The sequence below is a fragment of the Ziziphus jujuba genome, chromosome 3 (assembly GCF_031755915.1).
Source record: "Ziziphus jujuba cultivar Dongzao chromosome 3, ASM3175591v1".
In the NCBI taxonomy this organism is placed as follows: domain Eukaryota; kingdom Viridiplantae; phylum Streptophyta; class Magnoliopsida; order Rosales; family Rhamnaceae; genus Ziziphus; species Ziziphus jujuba.
In genome coordinates this window covers 22,007,195-22,030,366 of record NC_083381.1, presented here as the reverse complement: position 1 = coordinate 22,030,366, position 23,172 = coordinate 22,007,195, and the positions used below count along the sequence as shown (strand labels likewise).

Below are 23,172 nucleotides of genomic sequence, written 5' to 3'. Positions count from 1 at the left end.
AATCTCATACATGGTTTTTATTTGTTCCCCTCCCATAGTTTGAACATCTAGAATTTTTTTTCTTTTGTCCAACTCAATTAATACTTTACCTAATTTTTGAATTTCTTGATCCAATTTCTACTAACTACCCTTGATTTTTCTCCAATTTTTTTTAATTTATACTTTAGATAATTCCAGTGATTATGCGTAGTTTGTAAATGATACCATATACATTTTTTGTATAATTTGAAAAATAGAAAATGATCTTCCACGTGAAGAGGAAAATTAATTTCTAAATAGTGTAACTAATATAATCCATGTTTACATAACTAATAAATAAGCTGAAAAGTAATCATAGACTTAGTTCAATGATAAAACAATTAATAATACATTTTTAAATTCAGAATTAATCTTAATCTGAATAAAAATCTCATATTTCTAAGTTGTAATAAAAAAATACTATTAATTGGAGCATGTTAAATTAATGCCGTCCAACCCATATTGTATTTATTTCTTTATTATTATTTTTATTTTTGCCACTAGGAATTCCATGCTTTTCTCTTTCTATCATATCAAATACATTATCAAGCTACTTTGTGATATACGAGAAAGCAAATTTTGATAATGTTGACCGAGTTTAGTAGGAATTGAGGCAGGAAGTTGCGTAGCAACTATAACAACAGGTTAAAAAAAAACATAACTAATTATGGATTAAGTTTGGTTCAATTATTACATGCAAATTTATTTATAGGTATCAAACTGAAATGTGATACATGCACGATGAACTTCTACAAAAAAAGGATCAAACGATACATATATGATGACCACAAACTTTAAAAAAATGGAAAAGACTAGAAAAATAAAAGAGAATATTCATTTGTGTATGTTTCTAGGAAATAACTCTTTTGTTGCAAGTGTGCAAGATAAATAAGTTATAATGCCGATCAAATGGGGTTCAACTAAACTTCGTGTCGTCATCTAAACAAGATTCGGACAACTCCCAAAATTCTCATTTTTTTACTGAAATTAAATTAACTAATTGCTTTTATATATATCTTTACGTTTGCCACTTCCTTCATTATATAAATCAATTCTTTTTGAATTAATATTTATATTGCTTTTTTATGATCTTCAACATTTAACCTAAATCTGACAACCAATCAGGTAAAAATGTGTCTTTTACCTAAAGTTAAAATGAAATAACAAACCTATATGGATGCAACCAAAAAAAAAAAAAAAAAAAAAAAAGACAAGCAAACAAACGTTCATAAAAAATTAAATAATCATCAATTTATAAATTTATTGGTAATGACTATCAAACTGCAAGTAGCTATAACACTAACATAAAATAAAATAATAGAGTGGAGTTACTTAATGCTTTGGTCAAAGACGTCGAAAATGTAACATTGACTAGTCAAAGATAAATTTACTTAACTATAAAGAAAAAAATTGCACTACGATTAGTCAATGACAATGAAAATGAAAAAAACAAACTGTTCAAGTAAGAATCAATTTAATAAAAGCTTTTTTGACATATACGTTTCGACTAATATATATATATATATATATATATCACTCAGATTATATTATATTCTACCAAACATGCAATTTATGATATAATGCATTTTTAATTAGCACTCTAAACATATAAGCTAACAATTTTCGTTCATAGTCTTATATATAATTGTTTATATGAATTTTAAATATATTTTTTTCGTCACATTGTATTTTAAGTTGTATTATAGTACAACTTTTGACGAGGCTTATATACTGATAAATGTGAAAAAAAAAATTTAATTTTCTTTGAATTTTTAATCCAATTTGATGGCTAATTACTAGGCAATATATGTACTTTTTTTTTTTTTTTCTTTCCTCTTCGTAACGACTAAATGCAATTAATTAATACAGCCTCCAGGACTCAAGTGGAGCTGGATGTCTTTTCCCTTTATTAGTCTTTTACGTCGAGCTTTCGATAAAATTCAGTGTACAACGACCATTTTGGCCCATTTCCACTTCTCTTTTTTTGATTTTTTTCTTCCTTTCATTTTCTCTTTTTGTATAAAATGGGTATAGAAAGCTGTCTCAGTTAGCTTACTCGAGTATTTCTCCACGATTAATTCTTGAACTTATTTTATTGTTGTAAAAAGTCCACCGATGCATGGTTTGTATGTACTTGCCTTTTGCAAAGCTAGAATATATTGATTATTAGCTTTATGTTATTTATTTATTATTATTTTTTTGGACCTCTTGTTGTACACTTAGGAATTTGAAATTATGAAGAAAAATTAAACTTTGTATAAACTTCACAAGGTTTAGTTAATTATGTGTATAAATTAATGTAGAGTAAGAATGCTTTATCGCAGACGTATGAAAAATTAACGCAGCCATTAGCAACTTGAGCTAGCTTTCGACAAAAGAAAATAATTGGTTTTGTTATTTTTGAGAGAAAAATTAAAAAAGAAAAATACAACAAATCAAAAGAATAAGTGAGTCATTTTGATTACACAGAACATTAATTTTATATTGTGTAAATTGTACAAAGACAAAGTTTAAGTACCTACTTTACCGAATTTGAGTTCTATATATATATATATATTTGAGTTATACTATGTTTGTATACGTATATATGAATTTATAAAAAAATAAAAAAGTCTTCTTGTAGCCCACGATTTTGACTTTGACCCATGCCAGCATGCAATGTACGAAACATTCCCAATTCTATCCACTTCTCTCTTTTTTGTTTTGTTTGACCTCCGCTAATAGAGAGAAGGATTCATACTAACTTGTCCACGTGCGTTTGATCCGACATGAGCTCAAACTGTTCACGTCCAATCATTCATGTGCGATAAATTTAAGGTTTATACAAACCACAAAACAACATTATTTAAGGTTCATTTCCTCTTTTTTTTTTTTCTTTTTTTTTTTATACAAGTAAAAATAAAATTGGAGTTCATGAGTAGTCCAATATTGATACAAAAATGGAATTGAAGTATGATGGCTAAGTGTCATATTACATATAATTTCTTTGGAGGAACCATTCTGTTCACATGTTTATTTTGGATTTTTGTATATATATATATGTTTATATATTATTTTCTTGAAGAGTGCCAAATCTCTGTGCATGTTTGAAGAGGCTCACAAAATTGAATGCCTAAATTAAACCAACATTGCTTGTAATTGTCAATCCTAAATTATGTGAAGAACTCCGTTAGAGATGTGATACTCCAAATAAAAACTTATTAAAGGAAATAAAAGTCCATGTCCAAATAAAAATTTATTAAACTAAATAAAAATCCACCTCCTACAAAGTCAAATTTTCTAGAAAATTAATACGATATTAACGTTGCATATAATTGAGTTTAACCCCTGTTATTATTAGTTTATTTTCACCTTCATACGTGCGGCTTGTTTCTTGTTTGACTATGAATTTAAAGTTTCAAAAAATGATATGTTCCTCATAATTTTATATTTTAAGTTTTTTTTTTTATGGAATTCTCTTCTTAAATATAGTTTAATGACAAATTTACTCTTTATTCACACATAAATCACCCTGCATAAACACAAAAAAAAATATAAATAAATAACCAAAAAGAAGAAGAAGTAGAGATATAGCTTAATAAATTTTTAAAATATGTTTTAAATATAAATCTCACCGTCGGGATGAAAAATATAGTAATGTAAATGTTCTTGATAAGAGTTCCTTTTTTTTAAGTGCATTGCAAATTCCAAACATACCCAAAAGGAAATCTTGAGTGTCATCGATGCATTGAATAGGATCATCTATGCGCACTTATAAAACCGGACAGGACCAACTAAAGTATTGTATTTAACTTTTCAGCTCATTCCAAGGTAATATCACAATTATAGAATAAACATGTGGATCATATAGTTTTTAATTTTTTGCAGGAATTCTAATTACTTATTTAGCTCTCAAATCATGAGACAAATAGACATCATAATCAATTCTTGGGAAATGTATTCGTATCAATTAAACACTCAAACTAAAAGATACGAAATTAAATAGAAAACAAAAAGTGAAAAATAGTTTATTCCAAAATCAGTTTATAATAAATACTAAATTATCACAAATAAATGTCCCATTTGTTAGCATCAATCTTTAAATGACTGCATTTTAATTAATTTATTTTGGAGTTATAAATATTTAAAGCTATGATGGCTTCGAAAACATTAATACAAAAGCAAACATAAACCATGTGATACAATGACTCCAAAATCTTTCAACTTTCAATATATAATGAGACTTATTATTTAGGGAAATTTTTTGGTTGTTTGTCTGCTAGAAGACTTAGATTCCACTCATAATTGGACACATGTACATGATGCATCTCTTTCATGTATTACTTAAATATTGATTTTGTACGAATATAATTTTTATATATTTTATAACAAATTGCGACCCATATGGTGAATATTTAATTAATTACCATTTTGGCATTACTATGAGCTTGACTTGCAAAAGAAAACAAATTAATGTAATGCAAGACCTATAACAGTTTTCTTTGTTTCCTTTGTAATCACCAATTTTAGAGATTGAAAATTACAGAACAATTGAAAAATATATATTTTTACGATGAATAGAAAAGGACACCATGAAAAAGCTTTGACTTAATATACTTTATCTTTGATTATAGATGGGACACCATCCTAATGTGAATGCTATATATGGGACAAATGTTACGTCTCAACATGTTAAAAGATTATTACATCTTCAACTATAATTTTAGTTTTAAATCATTAAATAGAAATATCATATATAAAACTTATCACTTACAATATTATTTATTAAAAGCTGAGAGAAGCATATTGACATCTATCCAAATAAGATAATTATAAAGTTATTTAGACCATCCTTCAATTTCTTTGTTTTATTTTTCGGCTTGGAAAATAGATTCCCAGCTAAAGATGAGTAGTTTTTTGATAAATAGAAAGACATAAATTTACTTATACTAATACATGTTTATGTTGTCGTCCATAAATTATATGTTTACTTTTAAAATTGTACAGGTATACTTTTTTTTTTTTTTTAATCATTCAAACACATAAGCATTTTTATTTTGCACCATAATTAATTCATAATATTATATGTGGAAACAACAGCTCTGTCCACATAAACTTTTAGAAATTAAACAATCTTCTTAACTTTATAATTGAACAAATATTGCATGAATTTACCCAAAAAAAAAAAGAATAAATATTGCATGTTTCTGGTATATCAGTTTATATGTGAAAATATAGATGACCCCCTCTTTTTGTTATGACAACTAACTCTTGAACAAATATATAATATATGAGAATGAATATGTTTTTTTTTTTTTTTTCCCCTTCCCATTTGGCTAAAAAAAAAAGTACTATATATTTATATATATATAATGGGAAGCCAAAAAAGCAAATGTTGAAATACGACGCATGCTAAGTAGGGATAAAAAAAAAGGCAGTGACCTTTTTTTTTATTTCAAGTAAAAATATTCGTCAAAAAAATTAACCCTCATTAATTTAGTAAGATAATAATATTGATTAGAGAGTCAAAGAAGCGCTCTATAACCACCTAGCTACAATTGCTCTTATGAATTTCACAAGCTAAATATGAAAATAGAAGTTTTTTTTTTTTTTTTTTGGTCGACATGATTAATTTGTATAAGGTTTAATAAAGTGAAAAGAAAAATAAATGCATTTTAAGATGAGATGTACTCATCCAATTGGACTAATGCATAAGGATCCCCATGGATTCATTATATATATATATATATATATATATATACACATATTCAATATCTATCAAATAATTAAAACGAAAATAAAACAAAAAAAAAACATTTATGAAAAATTGATTATATTACAAGCTAAAAGCACCTCTATATTAAGTGGTCGTGTGATAAACAAAATTTGTTACCAAGATCCACGCCAAAAGTTAAAATTAAAAAAATAAAAATCTATCTCCCTAGTAAAAAATTAATATATGTATATGTATATACATGTATACAGTTTTACTAATAAGGGCAATGTTGGCCACATAATCATATTGATCCGACAGTGATAAATTCTTAACACCCACAATGACATTTTTATATATGGTATATGGATACATTTTAACTTTTTCAAAAAATAATATACAGAAAGACATATAAAATAACTCTTTTCTCTACAAAAATTAAATATCTGCAAAGGACTTCTTAAACTAAAAAGCATAATCTTTATCATAAAAAGCATTTTTGAGATAAAAGGTGAAATTTTGAAAGTTCTTCCTATAAAACTCTTTATTTATTTTTTTTAGTATTATTTTTATTATCAAAATTTATCGCTTAAATAATTTATGAAAAAAATTATCGCTTAAATATTATTATAATATGAGAATTTAAGCTACATTAAATTAAATTAATATAATATAAAATAAATAGTGATTTTGGTTGTTAAATTAAATTAATATAATATAAAATAAATAGTGATTTTGGTTGTTTATATAAAAAACCAACTATTTAAGTTAATAAGTTAAAATATAAAATTATTTCAAAATATTTTTTTAAGGTTGATTTTTTTAAAAAAATATGATATATTTAATTTTTTTTATGCCCATTGATAGAACCAAAAATCATGGATCTAAAACCTTGTGATTCATAACACAAAAATATATGGAACCATACAAAATGATTTTTTTTCTTTTCCTTTTTTTATTTATTTTATGTCTACGGACCAAGACAACCCAATTTTTACTATTTTAATAGATGGACTCTAAATCATTATAGAGGAGAGACAATGACGTACTTCCACGTGGGTTCCTCAATTTGACTAATATTTGAACTAAAATACAAAAATATATAAAGTCTCAAAATTAAATAAAAGAAAAATATATAAAGTATCAAAATTAAATAAAAGTCTTATTCTTTTTATTATCTTTTTTATTTTCTAAAACAAAGACTATTAAACACAAAAAGGTGCTTGTCGAAGACTCAGAGCAAATTTGGCTGCTTTAACACCCCGGTGTCACAATCTTACGTTGCACTTTGCTTATGTTATTATAATAATCACATCAAATTAAAAAAAAAAAAACCATATAATATATAATATTATTTTATTTTTATCCAATTATTTAATTGCACATTCCTCGTGTATTTTAGCAGTCTCACTTATCATCACTACAAGACAAACCAAAAGAAAAAAAAAAACTCTAAAGCTAGCTAGCTTTACTTTTCTCATTTTTTCATCCTATTATATAATCATCCATGGTGACTCTGAGCTCTTTCCTGGAAACTCCATGTTTTTGAATAAAAAAGATTGCTGAGTGGTGTTGGACCATTCTTTCAAGCATTCTAGCTTTTTGGCTTTCTGCATAAATACCCAATCTTGGTCTTTGTAAAATTTGGACTTTGGGGATCTACAAATCCAATTCTCATTCTTTCCAAACAGAGTACCACAGAAAGAAAACTCAAGAGAGGAAAAAAATAAATAAATAAATAACAGAGAAGAAAAACAGAGACGAAATGGTGAGAGCTCCTTGCTGCGAAAAGATGGGACTGAAAAAGGGTCCGTGGACTCCTGAAGAAGACCAAATTCTTATCTCTTACATCGAAAAATATGGCCATGGAAATTGGCGTGCTCTTCCCAAGCAAGCTGGTAAATTCATTTTACCCATTTTCTTATCTGTTTTATATATATATATATATATCTTCTCCAAATGGGTTTTTATCTATAGCACATTTCTTGCTGTTTGGAAAGAGAGAAAAGAAAAAATCTTGTTAGATTTATTTGATTTTCTGGTTTATCAAAATTCTCAGGTCTTCAAAAGGGGTCACTTATAATCTTTTAATAGCTATACAATGTTTTAATGTTTTGAACTTTTTCTTTGTAATATTGATATAGCTATTATGAATAAATTAATTAATGGTTAAGGTGGTCTAATTTTTCTTTCATTTTTTATCTTGATTATCTAGGACTATTAAGATGTGGAAAGAGTTGCAGACTCCGGTGGATAAACTACTTGAGACCAGATATTAAGAGAGGAAATTTCACCAAAGAAGAGGAGGAAGCCATTATCAACTTGCATGAAATGCTAGGGAATCGGTAAGTATTATTTTTGGATATTTCAATATCATATATATCATAATATGTAAATCATTAATCTAAAAGTGAACAACAAAAATTGATCTATTACCCAAAAAAAATAAAAAATTGATCATATATTTCTTTTACATCTATATATATATATCTATATATATATATATATCTTCCATTTCTTATTTAGATCTTACTACATGTATATTTTAGTATTAATTGTTTTTGGTAAATTAAGATTAATTTTGCATAAAGTCAATCATTGTGCTCTGCTTCTTATACTAAGTGAACAAAGCAGAGAGCCATAAATATAAGAAAAACTAGATTTTTTCTATCATTATTTTTTATTATTATTATTATTATTTTTGGCTGTGAACCAAACTAGAACTAGTTGTATACAGAACAAAACACAAGTAGACTAATAAAAAAACAAACAAGTAGAGGTAAAAAGATTCTCAAATTTGGAACTGGTTACGATGAAAATTATGACTCACATGCAACCATGCTAGACGTTATATAACTCATATATCTATATTATATATGCATAAGTTGACGTGCCTTGCAAATCAAACTTATATTTAATAAATTATATATCATATATATATATATAAATAAATGTTCCATAATCTGTACTATTCCTTACGCAACCAATTAATGAATTAAATTAAGAAATGGCCCAACTCGTGCAAATATATTAATGGTATTAATTTAATTAATTTGTTCTTGAATATTTATTTATTTATTTATTATTATTTTTTTTTCAGATGGTCGGCAATTGCAGCTAGATTACCGGGACGAACTGATAACGAAATAAAAAATGTATGGCACACCCATTTAAAGAAAAGGCTGACGAAAAACAGCCATGGAAGCTCTGAATCCAAAGCACCTTTCTCTGCCATTTCCAAATTGATCTCCCAGAAATCGTTATCTGAACCAGAATCAATGTCATCATCTTCACAACAAGAACCATCGTCCAGCGAATTTTCCTCTGTCACTGATACAAATTCAGTGACAACAACCATGGAAACAACTATTGAAGACAAGGCCATAATGAACAATATCATGATCAAGAACGAGACCATGGAGTTCTCGGAAGATTTCCCGGAAATCGATGAGAGTTTCTGGTCGGAAGCACTTTCCGATGGAAATTCCGGCAACCCATTTGAGTTTTCAGATGGATTGCAACACCAATCTTCATTCAGTTCCAGTGAATCAGTGGAATTGAATCGTGGATTTATTATTCCAAATGTTGATGATAGCATGGAATTTTGGTACGACCTTTTCATCAGCGCTGGAGGGGCACCTGAATTACCTGAATTTTGAAATGTTTATTAATTTTTTTTTTATATATATATAATTCTTACTCTTATTAATCTTTGGTGGGCAATTAATATTTTGGCGGTTAGGATAATTTAAAAATATCCTGGTGTCTCAAATTTGACCGTTGAGGAGAGAGAGGACAGAAATTTCCAACGTGGGTGCAAAGTTGTCCCTTTGTGTCCAAAAGTCAGAATAATCATCTCCATATTGACGAAGAAAATTACGTGGAGAGCAAAGCTGGGTCTTGGAAAAGAAAAAATATATATTTAATTAATTTGGCGAAGACATTACATGTGGGTGGCAATTCTGATGGTGATATTTGAAGAGACAGACACAGAGAAGAATAGATTGAGAGAAAGAGGAGAGAAAAAAAATAAAAAAATAGACTTAGGAATAGTTTTTGTATAGTTGTTTAGTTAGATTTTGTAGTGAATTTCTTTTAATTTTAAGAAAATGGTACTCCAATAAAAGATATAAAAAATTTGTATCCTATGTTCTAAATTTATTTTTTATTTTACTTGTATGTTTCACATTGGTTGGATTATTAATAAATAGTCCATTTATGTCGTATTTTTTTTTTAAATTAGTTAAATTACCCTTTTTAATTTTTCTGTTACTTTTTCTCTGTATATGTCATGCCCTTATCAATTGGGAAAAAAAATATATAATAAAGCAAACCCACTCCTAAACTAATAATTTAATAAAGAGAGACATCTTCAAATCAAACGTAAAAAATACACACATGCTTGCTTTCAAATAGATGAAAAGTCTATGTGCCAAAAAATCAAAGGAAAAAAAAAAAATTAGAGTTTAACTCTTTTACGTTTCTACACACTGATGCGAGTGTATTATTTTTATAGACTAAATGATCATCTTGCTTTTACCACCAAATAAACGGAAATTCTATGGTGAAGACGGTCTGTATAAGAATTTTAATATTAGTGATGATTTTTTATAGTATTAACAATGATTTTTTAGAAAATTGTTACCAATACTATAAAAAATCATCACCAATACTGTGGTCCGTATGAAGACCGTCCACATCATAAACAGACTGACCAAATAAATATATATATATATATATATATATATAGAGAGAGAGAGAGAGAGAGAGGTATCTATAAATATTTTGATATGATGGATCATGTTGAATTTATATTGAATATTAATATTAACAGGAGTATGAAATAAATTACATATAATTGAATATTAATTTTAAAAATTATAAATTGGATACTTTTATTTTATATAAATACCTTCGTACCCTCAATTTATATATGAAATATTTTTTTTAATAAAATATGTTTAAAAATGGATGTAATTGCGATAATTAAAAAAAAATAATAATAAGGAGTGTCAATTGTGTAATAATCTCTAACATTACAGAGGCAGACTTGAGAATTTGATAAAATACTGGGAATGTTAGTGTAATTTTACCCTCAAAATGAAAATATTCCCAGTTGAAATAAAATTACCCTCTTAGCCGTTTTTTTTTTAATATTTACTATATATATATACACACACACAATTAACGAGCTTTTAGATTGATATAATAATATTATATTAGTATGATTAATCTGATTAAAAAAACATATATTATTAAACTGGCATTTTTTATTACAAATGTTGGATTTGTTCTAACATTTTTTTAATTAGATTGTGACTACTTTTTTTTTTTAAAAATAAAAACTATAAAATTTTAATATAATATTACCGCTGATAAGAGATAAGAAAACTAAATATATTCTTTAATGGGCAAGTCATACTTATTGATATTATTAAAGAAAAATCCAGAAAGCTACCAAAGGCATGTTTGATTTTTTTATTTTTTTTTTCCTCCATCTATGCCCCTATTTCATATAGACTTGTTATTGTTTGCTGGCATTTTTTTCATTTTCAAAAATTTGTCCATTTGATGCATGAACATCACAAAAAACGAGAAATTTGAGTTTTGGAATATTTAAATGTGGATTTGAAATTAAACCCCATTTTGATCCCTTGAGATGTGAATCAAAAATAATTTACGAGAAAGTTCCCTTAAAATTGTATAACTTGTCAAATGGGAGACAATGAAATTCACGTAAAGCTAGCTAAGGTGTGCTCCATTTATTGCCACCTAGTATACTTTTCTTTTGATGTATGTCGTATGCTTATTTCTTTGTCATGACTTCTATGCAAAATTATGCTCAATCTGTCAAGCTGATTAATTAAAAGCAGGGTAGAAAGTTGGAAATTATGTATCCCATGATCCCATCTTAGATTAATCATCCTTAAAAGTTTCGTAGTTAATCAATATTATTTATCTTTGGGACTAATGAAAATGAATAAAAACGGTTTTTTAAATATAATACAAAAAGATTGTAAATGAATTCTATTAGAATATGAAAATAATGTAAACTAAGAATAGGAAAACAAGTTAGAATCCTGAATGGATGATTTTTGGTGAGTTGAAAGATTCCATTTTCCAGTCCACTAATTGTCATTTTCCTTTCTTTTTCTCCATGAATTTTCTCAAGCCAAACACAAAGTAATATTGGCCTCAATGGGATACTTTATATGATGGCTGATGGCGTGCACTAGGCTATGGGTGTTATATTTTTCCATGAAATTTCTATTTGTCACCTTTTTTTTAAAAAAAGAAAAAGAAAAAATCCATTTGTCTAGTGGAAACTGGAAAAAATAAGTTTCAAGAACCCAAACAAGTAAGAAAAAGCCAGCACCTAGGTCCCATCTTAAGAAGTTTTATCTAAAAGATCCCACTTTAAGAAAACACAAATAAACCAATTTACACGTTCAAGATTTAGGATTTAGAAAAGATGATTTGTTTCACATAGATATAGTTAATTCCTATAAAATTTCTTGAGCACTATAAGGTTAAATAATGTTCTTTTTTATTTTTTATATCAGCACAAATTTAAGGTCTCTATAGGGGTTTCTATAGTAGTCCCTCTAACCATGAAAGAATCGAACATAAGAAGCAAAATTCCACACCATACCAAAAAGGTTATGATTCTAACTTTTGCTTGATTTAACGTGCTCTTCAATATTTCCATGGAAAAATTATGGTATTTTTCCAAGTTCCATCCTATCTTTTCTTTTCTTTTCTTTTTATTATTTTTTTCTCCCTGGTACAATAATGGTATATTTTTCACATTGGTATATTCTTTTTTTTTTTTTTTATTTGTTCCAAGTTCCAACAGATCACTCAGTAGGAAAAATTCCCAAGGAATTTGGACAATAAACTTGTTATATATGCATCTTTCAACTCAATGATAATACACTTTCCAGTGAAGTTCCGGCAGAAATTAAAAGGCTATCAAATATTCAACAGTTTGATCTTTCAACAAACAAAATAAGTGGGTCGATTCCCATCCTTTTGGGACATTGTTTAAAGCTATTACACTAGAACTTGAGCAATAACAGTGGGGATATTCCTTTTCAAACTGGGAATATGCAATCTCTCGAAAATATTGATTTAATTTACTATTTGCTTAGAGGGAGAGTTGCCTCTGGAGCTTGGACATATGTCCATGTTAACAAAAATATTAATGAAACGATGCAATTCACAAATAGCTGGGAGTTCATAACTGAGAGACCAGAATGTTGACTACAATTACAAATCACAATGCAAAAACACTTATATGTTGTATATGTTGACTATTATATTTGATGTGCAAAATTGTATTGCATTAGTTGTGTTATATATTTGATGTGCAAAATTGTATTGCATTAGTTGTGTTATATATTTGATGTGCAAAATTGTATTGTATTAGTTGTGTTATAATGCATTGGATTGAAATGTATTGTATAATGTTTGATTGCAGAATATACTGTACTATACATGTATGAAAAAATTATTTTAACTAAAAAAAGAAATAAATTTGATTTTTATTACTATGCATATGATTTTTCTTAAACAATTACATTACTCAAAATAGACAAAATTGATTGTTTTACTATCATATATATATATATATATATATTATTCATAATATATTAAATTAAGTTTTGACTATTACTCATAACAATAATTGTATTGTCTAAAATATTAAAATAATAAAGAAGTTTAACAATAAAAACAAATTAATAATATTTGATTTTTCTAATAGTTTTTGAATAAATTTGATTATACTAAGCAACCAAAAATAAATAATAAAAAAAAACACATGCCATTTTTGTAAATGATTACATTATATAAAATTGTAAAATATTAACCGAATTAAGAAAAAAATATATATATCTATATATATATATATTTTTATAAATGTTAACATTGAAATGTAAAAAATTATAATTTTTAAATTAAAACATGAAAGCTGTGTTTGAAGAAAAGAAAATAAAAGAAAAAAAAAATTCTGATTAAAGATTGTGCAAGCCTGATCCAGCCCATGGGTTTATTTGGATGGTGCAGGATTAATTTATACACTACAAAAAAATGTGTTAAAATTACCAAACAACTTACAGAACCAAAATAATATGTGCGCTTTTATCAGACGCTTCATTAGATGTACCCATAAAACTTTAACCAAGTGAACACAACCAAGTATATCTCGATTAGCATAATCGGTTATCAAATTGGCATATTCTGCTATTTTATATCCCACATTTAGAATAGTTGTGGTTTTTTGCTTTGTATATATGTAGGGATGTCGTGCATTGAATCCCTTATTAACGGTTTGTGCAGCAGTGTCATTCCGTACATGTCTAACATTCTCAGGCCAAGTAGCCAGCCAAAGTAGCTGCTTTTTGAGCATTGTCAATGGTCTCATCAATAATATTGACGGCTTAAATGGTGTGGTCACACACAACACTTTTTATATAGGATTCATATTTTATTCTATTATAATAATAATAAATAAATAAATAAATAAAAGCAACAACAACAACAACTGGAATAATTTACTTTCAACAACATAGTATAAACAATTGCTATAACAATGACATTTTTAAAAATGCTTTTTCTTGTAGTAAGTAGCTATATTAGCGGCTGCAATAAAATAGACTTCTCCTTCTACCATTAGCTCCATCGCATTAGCTGCTTGGTCTTGAAATTCAAAAACTAATGTTTGAGTAGTTTGAGCAGGCTCAAATAAAATGCTTGCAACTTAAGTGGCATATTGATAATTGTAAAATCCATCCATTGTAAGGAAAATAACCGTTCATAAAACTCAATTAGTATAAAAGGTAGCGTAATAGTTCACACCAGCCTAGTCCACACAAGCTTGGCCAACCTTTTGCTTTACTTAGTTGGTCCTCGAGCAACAGATTAGGTCCATAAATTGATCCATCTATCAATAATCAATAATCGACAATAATTTGATGCAATTAATATGATTACATTTACATATAATGAAGAAATAAGAAGTAATACCTTATATGCACAAAATTTATAACATATTCATATATTTGAAAAGAAAGCATTAAGAAAAACACACACACACACATATATATATATATATATATATATATATAGAAACATACATAAAATGAGAATATATCACACAAATTCTTAAATATAACATAACAAATATGTTCAAATGAAGTTGATTTAGTTGATATGTTCCTTACATTATTATGTTTAAACTTGCACACTAATTTTATTTTTATCAATTTGAGCTATGCATAACACCAGCATTTATGTCTATACTACATAACGTTCATAGCATTAATATTGATTTACAATATTATATTTGAGTTTACACACTAATTTTATTTATGTCTATACTACATATCAATTTTGTTGAAGGATGCAGTTTTTCTTTAAATTAATATTAGTAAAATTAGAAATTAAAATTTACTTTTAAATTTAATTGATTTGCTTTAGAAATTAAAATTTACGTTTTAATTTAATTAATTTGCTTTAAATAAAGGGCTTATTACACCATGATACCTCGAAGTATGCAATTTAGATTCTTAATTTTAAAATCCATTATATATATATATATATATATTAAAGAAAAAATCTTCCACGTTGAATCATTTATTTTTTATTCGGTACCATTACTTTAATTATTGCTTTAATTATTTTTAAATTAATAACTACGAATATAATTTATAGGTTTTAAAATACACACCTTAATATTTTAACATCATTGCCAACGTAATTCTTGGACTAAATAAAGTAGAAAGTTCAGTGTTTTAAGTTTTAAAACCAAGGTTAAATTATAAAATTTTCAAACTCAAGAATACCGAAATGTAATTAACCCTTAAATAAATGGAGGCAAACTTAATAGGAATCTTAAATTAATGTTGATAAACTCTACTTTTTTAAAACAATAATAATAATTTCTTTTTTTAATTAACTAAACTTATACACTATTTTTAAATTTAATTAATTGGCTTGATAGTATCTTTTGTCAAACGATGGCCATCTTAAGTATAATTTAGACGAGAAAAAAAAAAAAAAAGCATGCCTCCCATCTAATTTATTAGATTTATATAATTGCATTAGTTATAATCGTTAAAATGAAAATTATATATTAAATGTTGAAACAGTGAACAAGATGAACCCTCAAGACTCGATCAATACGCTTATAGTACAGATTACCAAGAACATAGCGATTATGGACAGAAAGAGATTACAATTTGCAGAAGCAAAAATTATTTGAACCAAAAACACGAAAGTGCAAATGGAAATCATAACCACAACTATCAAACTACAGTATGAGCTCAAACTCATCGCCAACAACATTCAAATGTGGGTCCTAAAAATTCAAAACATCCGCTCTTCAACAATAGTAAAGACCCATTGAAGGAGCTTCTCCATCATTAGAAGTTCTCTATACTTTAACAATGGCGTTATTCAAAATTTTAGCTACTTCCCATTAAAACATATTGAGGGCAGTCACACTAAGAAGGAAAGGACAATGTTCATGAGAGGCAAGAGTATGCCAATGCCTTTTCCTCGGAGAGCTCTTCTGCTGTCAAATCCAACTTCTTCCTTGATAACTCATCAATGGAAAGTCCTGAGATGATGAACAGTCGGGGAAAGACATGAGAAATGGTTCCAGAATAACAAATATAGTAACACTTGCATAATTCAACTATATTTCATGGATTCAACTATATTTCGTGGGTGATTCAATACTTAATTATATATAGATACACTAAAAAGCACGAGTAACTCTTACCTTGGACAATTTTCCATTCCCCATTGCGGCAAGTGACAGGGAATGAGTAAATAAGACCAGATGGTACATTGTAAGAACCATCAGAGTACACTCCCATGGATACCCAAGTGCCCTGAAGTCAACAAAAATAGAAAACATAACCATTGGATTGTGACAACTTTTACATTATATATTAGTTAAAAATGAGGTAAAATATACAAACCTCTGGGGTTCCAAGCACCCAATCGCGAATGTGGTCACAAGCAGAACTAGCAGCAGACAAAGCACTTGAAAACTTTCGAGCTTTAATAATTGCAGCACCACGTTGTTGAACAGTTGTAATGAATTCCCCATTCAACCTTCAGCCAAGGAATCAATCAATACATTTTAAGACCAAATAACAGATTCAACTTCAAGTGAGAATTAAGTATTTTGTTCATTCACATACCATGCATCATCATTAACGAGCTGACGAACAGGCTTCTCCCCAGATGGTGTATTGACAGTTGCATGGTTGACATCTGGATACTGAGTTGATGAGTGATTTCCCCAGATGATGACATTTTTAACATCACTAACTTGGACATTCAATCTCTCTGAAATCTGTCCCAAAGCCCTGTTGTGATCCAGTCTTGTCAAACAAGTGATGTTTTTCTCAGGTATGGAAGGTGCAAATTCCTTCAAGATCAAGGCATTGGTATTTGCAGGGTTTGCAACGACCAAAACCTGCAAAGACAAAAAATTACTAGTTAAAAACATTAGATTATTACTGAAACAAGAAATACTTATTCAAACTTGTTGTACAGTGTGATGCTTTGCATTTCAAATTATTGATTGGGAGATTTCAGCATCCAACAATATTTTAATTACATTGCTTTTCAGGTTCAATTTTTCAGAATTAACTCATATTTAATGACAGCAATTATATTAAGTCATATTCAGTGACTGCAATTACAGTGTTCACAAGCTCTTCACAACCCAAAAGAAAATATGTCGGCGGGCAATGAAATTTCTAAGAACACTAACATCAAAATTTAGATTGTGTTCAGGATCCTAACTGATAAAATTATAGGCAAAATACAATAACAAGCTTGAATACAAATTCAATTTCAAAGCAGGACAACCACATGCTCAGACTTTAAAACAAAAAGATGAAATGAAAAATGCATGGCATGCATCAAACTATTATCTATTTTACTTGACACCAGAATACCTCCTGATTATACACAAGAAACTAGATTTGCAAATTAATGGTCAATCTCAAAACACTCAATAAGCTATTTTTTCTCTAATTTTTTAAAAATGACAATACCTTGCAGTTTGCAGCAGCATGCTTCTCTAGAGCCGAAGCCTGTGACTTGTAAATTGATACATTCTTGGACATCACATCTTTCCTTTCCATACCTTCTTTCCTTGGAAAGCCGCCAACCATGACAGCAATGTTGACACCAGTGCATGCTTCAACAACATCAGTTGTTGCAACAACACCTAAAACAAGTTTACATGTTACACAACATGATCATACTTCACAAATCACCAAATCCTAAGTTTTAGAATGCTTAATGGTCTACATTAGAGAACTCTAAGACAGAGATTACAACATAGAGTAAAACAAAAGGAACACCATAGCATACCTTTAAGAAGAGGAAAAGCAGCATCTACCAATTCCATTTTCACACCATTCAATGCCTCAGCCGCTGGTGGGATATCAAGCATGTGCAGGATAACAGGCTGGTCAGCACCCAACATCACTCCCCTAGCAATCATAGGGACGAGAGCATACCCAATTTGACCTGCAATCCAACAATCACATTCCATATAAAATTCATAAGAAAATCATACTCACACTCCATATAAAATTCATAAGAAAAGTATACTCACTAAATGGAAAAAGAGGAAGTGACAAATATGAGCCATACCAAAAGTAAACTAAATGTACAAGGAAAGGTCCTCATAAACAAAGGAGAAAACATAATATTCCTAAACCAAAAGGAATAAAGAACAAATTTGGAGGAGATTACAACTGAAATGCCCGTTCTAGTTCTAATATAGGCACTTTGAAATCTTCAAACAATACCCTACAGTTGGCCTCCAAGTTGGTAAACATTAAACATTATTAAGTCATACTGCAGAGAGCCAAACACAATTTGTCCTAATATTGCTCTCGTAACCATAAAAATCTCCTATATACCAAATAAATAAATAAATTACAACTTTAGATCATTTGCAACTCACCCACTAACTCTATATGCTTAGATCTCTCAAATATCTAGCACACAAATACATAATCACAGCATAAGAACAACAAAATCAGCTAAAATATCCACCAAAAAATGAAAACTTCTAACATCAGAATCTATTACAACTCAGATCAGAGATCAAATCGCTACCAAATCACCGTTTAAATCAATCACCAGTTTTCACATAGCACGATTCAGCAAAACAAAATCACAAAAAAACAGATCCGTCAAAATCTTGCTGCTTAAAAACAACCGCTAAATCAGCTCATCACATGCAAAGATCTAGATCTTCACAGGTAGAAAAAAGCCAAAAAAATATTTTAAAAAAAAAGCAAAAAAGAAAAAGCACTGTTCGATAAATCCGAAATCGATTCGAAGAAGAAGCAGAAACTGAAATCGAAACCGAAGTGATAGATCTGAAATACATCTATATCGGTACCTGCAGCCCCGGTAACGAGGACGCGAACTGGTTCTTTGCAAGCCATTTGATCGAGATCAACGAAGGAAACAGCGAAAAATCGTAACGATGCGAATTTTGGGAAAGTGGACTTTGAGTGAGAGAGTGAGCCTTTTGTACTGAGATAGGATAAACAGCGCAGGCTATGTGGTCGAGTGGAATTGATATTACCAAGGAAATGATGATTCATAAAAGGCAAACACAGATTATGGATAAAACGGTACTGTTTTAATGGTTTAAAATACGTTTACACCCCTACGAAGGATATTTTGGCTATGAAAATGAAAAAGGAGTGGACGGCGTTAAGTTTTGGGTGCAGGAGCTGATGACTCGGGAGAGAATGGATAATAAACGGTGGCGTTCTAAGTGCGGTAGTGGAGGATATTTAGGTTATGGGAAAAAGAAAGGGGTGGACGACGTTAAGTTTGGGTTGGAGAACTGATAACTCGGACTGGACCCACGTGGCGTGGAGAAGAATATTCCGTTAAGATGCTGCTTTGGAATTGATGCCCCAACGACAATCGTCATGATTCATGCGTGAATGTTAAAAAAAATAAAAAAATAAAAAAAAATGTTAGGATAGTGCTCGTGAACTTGCGGCCGTAGGTTGAGCTGGTGATACAATCAGTCAACGTTTAATGTGTATTATGTTTATGTTGTGTGTGTTTTTTTTGGGGCTTATTTATGTATTTTAAAGTCAATTAATAAATCCATTAAAAAATAATAATAATAAAAAAAGAGTCAATTAACAAATGAGCATAAACCATCTTCATTTGGTTCAATGTCCTTGATTTTTTTTTTTTTTTTTTTTTGAGTGGATGATTGTCTTGTCCTCTGACTAGTTGTGTTTTAGTTTATAACAAAAATGTTAGTTCGTGTAAAAAATAATAATAATAATACTTTTTAGCAAATAAAGGGCAAACATTTTTTTTTTATATAAAATTCCACTTTGTTTTATTACCCATGTTTTGACTTTCGTCAATTTTTCATTCAAAAAAAAAAAAAAAAAGTCTAAACTTTGGAGCCAGAATCATGTACATATTGTTACCCATTAGTAATTTCTTCACTACAGTGACATATAAGGTACTTAAGCTAGAATATTTATCAGGAAGCATATTAATTTTTAGATTTGCTCAATATGAATTAAGCTTTAGGAAGAGTAACACAAGCTTAACATAACACTTTTACCAAAATAATAATAATAATAATAAGCTTTACAGGAACACATATATGCAATAAATAACCACTAACCACTATCTTCCCTATAGACATTATATGGATCGGTTATTTGTAATAGTACACTAAATAAATGTGCATTTTCCATATATATAATCCAAGAGAGTACAACCTTTTGGTATTATATATATTCCTCACCCGCCAAAAGTTAGGTGCTTGTATATTTGATTCGAGCATTCAGATTACATCTACATATAACAGAGCTATTATATTACTTTTATGGGTGTATATGATCTATGTTTTTTTTAAAAAAAAAAAATTAATTTCGTTTAAAGAACAAGATCTACATATTTTATAAGATTTTTTAAAATAAATTTATAGTAAATTGTAAGAAAATGATTAAAATAAATTATTATAAATAATGGCATGTATGTCTTTAGTAAGAAAATGATTAAAATAAATCAATATAAATAATGGCATATATTTCTTTTATTAAAAGTATAAACAAAAAAAAAAAGTTTAGATTTTAACTTAAACGAAAAAAAAAGTATAAATTTTAACTTTAACGATCAAATAACCATCACATTTATTTTTAGAAAATTAAACACATCTTGCAAAAAATTTAAAATTCTAACTAGAGTTGGTTATGCCACAAACTTCTTAAAAAATTAACAATATTTTGCAACACTTTAAAATTATAAATAAAATTGGATATGTGTCTGACCAAAACCCACAGGAATGTCATCCTCACAATGCCACATACATAATTTCATTCAAAGTATATATAAAAAAATAAAAATAAAAAGAGGAAAATTCATGAATTAATAAGGTAAAAAGTTGAGATTTTATAATCAAATAGCTCAAGTCCCAAACACTTAAACCACGCTTTGCAAACTTTTAAGATCCTAACCAACGTTGGAGTAGGCATAAATTTTCGTGATGAATATTTGAGATTTTATTCGTAAAAAGGAAAATCAAGTATTTCACTCGATTACCATTAGAAAGAAAGCAATGCCGAGCATTATATATTTGAATTTTAACATAGCTTTTTTTTTTGTTTTTTTAATAATGATTTTTTACTCTTTTTTTTTTTTTTTTTTTCTAATGTGGCTGTTGCCCCATCTCATAGACTCGAACCTAGCACTCATAGGCCAAGTGTAAGAGTCGCACACATCTCTGCATTTTGATTATAAATACCAAACCAAGTTCATCCAAGATCATTAGTCAAGTCCATGGTCACTTGCTTGGATTCCTAGCTTTTGTTATACGAAATAGTGCCATTATGATTCCTCACATATTTTGATATGTATTCCTGTCGGAATGAAAATGGCCCGATAAGTTCTTTGGAGGGGAGTGGCTAGTTGGCGAGTTGTTGGGCTAGACTACTAGCATAGGTGAGAACTTTTAATAGCGTGCTTGTAAACCTCTCTGCTGTTCTCTCCATCGAGACCGAATAAAACGAACACATTTCCATTTCATCGTATTGTTGCCTTGTTTACTGACCATTTTCTAATGATTGTGTGATTACATGCTTTATTTTATTGTTTGCTTGGCGCATGCACAATACTAATATCGTGTGGGTTATTTGCTTGCGAGGGACATTAACGGTTGGCTTACTACCCGCGAGGGGTGAGTAAGCACCGCACGGCCCCATTGTACGCTTAGAACGGTGGGACCGTGACAGTTGGTATCAGAGCGGGGTCGGGAGTCACTCGCACAAGATGCCGAAGCTGACAAACGAAATGAGGTTCGATACCATCGACCAGCAGCTCGGGGAGCTTGCTGGCGTTGTAAATAAACATATCAGAGGCCACAACTGGCAGGAGGCCTTCAAAAAGATGGAGACAATCGATGACATAGCCAGTCGAGTGAGCGCACTCGAGAGAAATCAAACCCCATGGGGCAATATCGGCCCTTCGAGCTCTACTGTAGGCGAGCGAGATGGAGTAGTGGAAGAGGCCATAGAGAGACTGATGTCTACGGTCAATGAACTGACAGAGGACTTTCGAGCCACCGTGGAAGCCTTAAAGATGGAAATGGGGCAAATAAACACCAAGCTCGCCATCACCATGCGAGCGGTAGAAAATCGACCTGCTGTTCCAATAGGCGGGGACTATGGATGAATGAAAGTGCCTGAGCCCCGAGCGTATAGGGAGGCACGAGATGCGAAGGAGCTCGAAAACTTTTTGTTTGATATGGAACAATATTTTCGAGCAATAAAACTAGATTCGGAGAAAACGAAGGTGACCATGGCTATAATGTACCTAACCAATGATGCAAAACTGTGGTGGCGATCTAAATACAAAGATATCAAAAACAACAGATGCATCATTGACACGTGGGACCAGCTACAGAAGGAACTCAAGAACCAATTCCTTCCCGAGAACGTGGACTACATTGCCCGGCGACATTTGAGAGAATTGAGACAGATCGGTAATGTAAGGGACTACGTGAAAGCTTTCTCGGCACTCATGCTCGATATATGCGACATGTCCGAGAAGGATAAGCTCTTTTACTTCCTGGAAGGGCTGAAACCTTGGGCTAGGACAGAACTTCAACGATAGAGAGTACAAGACTTAGCTTTAGCACTAGGCGCAGCGGAGTGCCTAATGGACTACTCAACAGAGAGCCCCATCAATAGAAGGCCCCAACCGCCTCCTTCAAATGCCAATAGCGGTAGACCCTTCAGGCCTACCAATCTCACAAGACCTGGGGGAAGCGATAATAGGAAACCTTCAAACACGAGAGAGCCTCCACCGCGGAACCCCAATGCATTCGGATTTAGACCCTGACCTCTGACATGTTTCCTATGTAATGGTCCCCA

At 29.6% G+C, this 23,172-nt stretch overlaps 2 protein-coding genes across 2 annotated transcripts; one reads left to right on the top strand and one right to left on the bottom strand.

The window, feature by feature from the left end:
- Positions 1 to 7,264: 7,264 nt before the first annotated feature.
- On the top strand, positions 7,265 to 9,936 carry LOC107422870 (transcription factor MYB4). The gene is made up of 3 exons (XM_048477921.2): positions 7,265 to 7,608; positions 7,926 to 8,055; positions 8,811 to 9,936. The coding sequence occupies exons 1-3, from the start codon at positions 7,476 to 7,478 to the stop codon at positions 9,367 to 9,369; spliced, it is 822 nt and encodes a 273-aa protein (XP_048333878.1). The 5' UTR covers positions 7,265 to 7,475; the 3' UTR covers positions 9,370 to 9,936.
- Positions 9,937 to 15,817: 5,881 nt separating this feature from the next.
- On the bottom strand, positions 15,818 to 19,318 carry LOC107422883 (malate dehydrogenase, cytoplasmic). The gene is made up of 7 exons (XM_016032395.4): positions 19,155 to 19,318; positions 18,110 to 18,268; positions 17,788 to 17,963; positions 16,924 to 17,201; positions 16,699 to 16,834; positions 16,497 to 16,608; positions 15,818 to 16,331 (listed from the first exon to the last, which is right to left on the bottom strand). Exons 1-7 carry the CDS (start codon positions 19,198 to 19,200, stop codon positions 16,237 to 16,239), a joined length of 1,002 nt encoding a protein of 333 aa, XP_015887881.1. The 5' UTR covers positions 19,201 to 19,318; the 3' UTR covers positions 15,818 to 16,236.
- Positions 19,319 to 23,172: the final 3,854 nt, after the last annotated feature.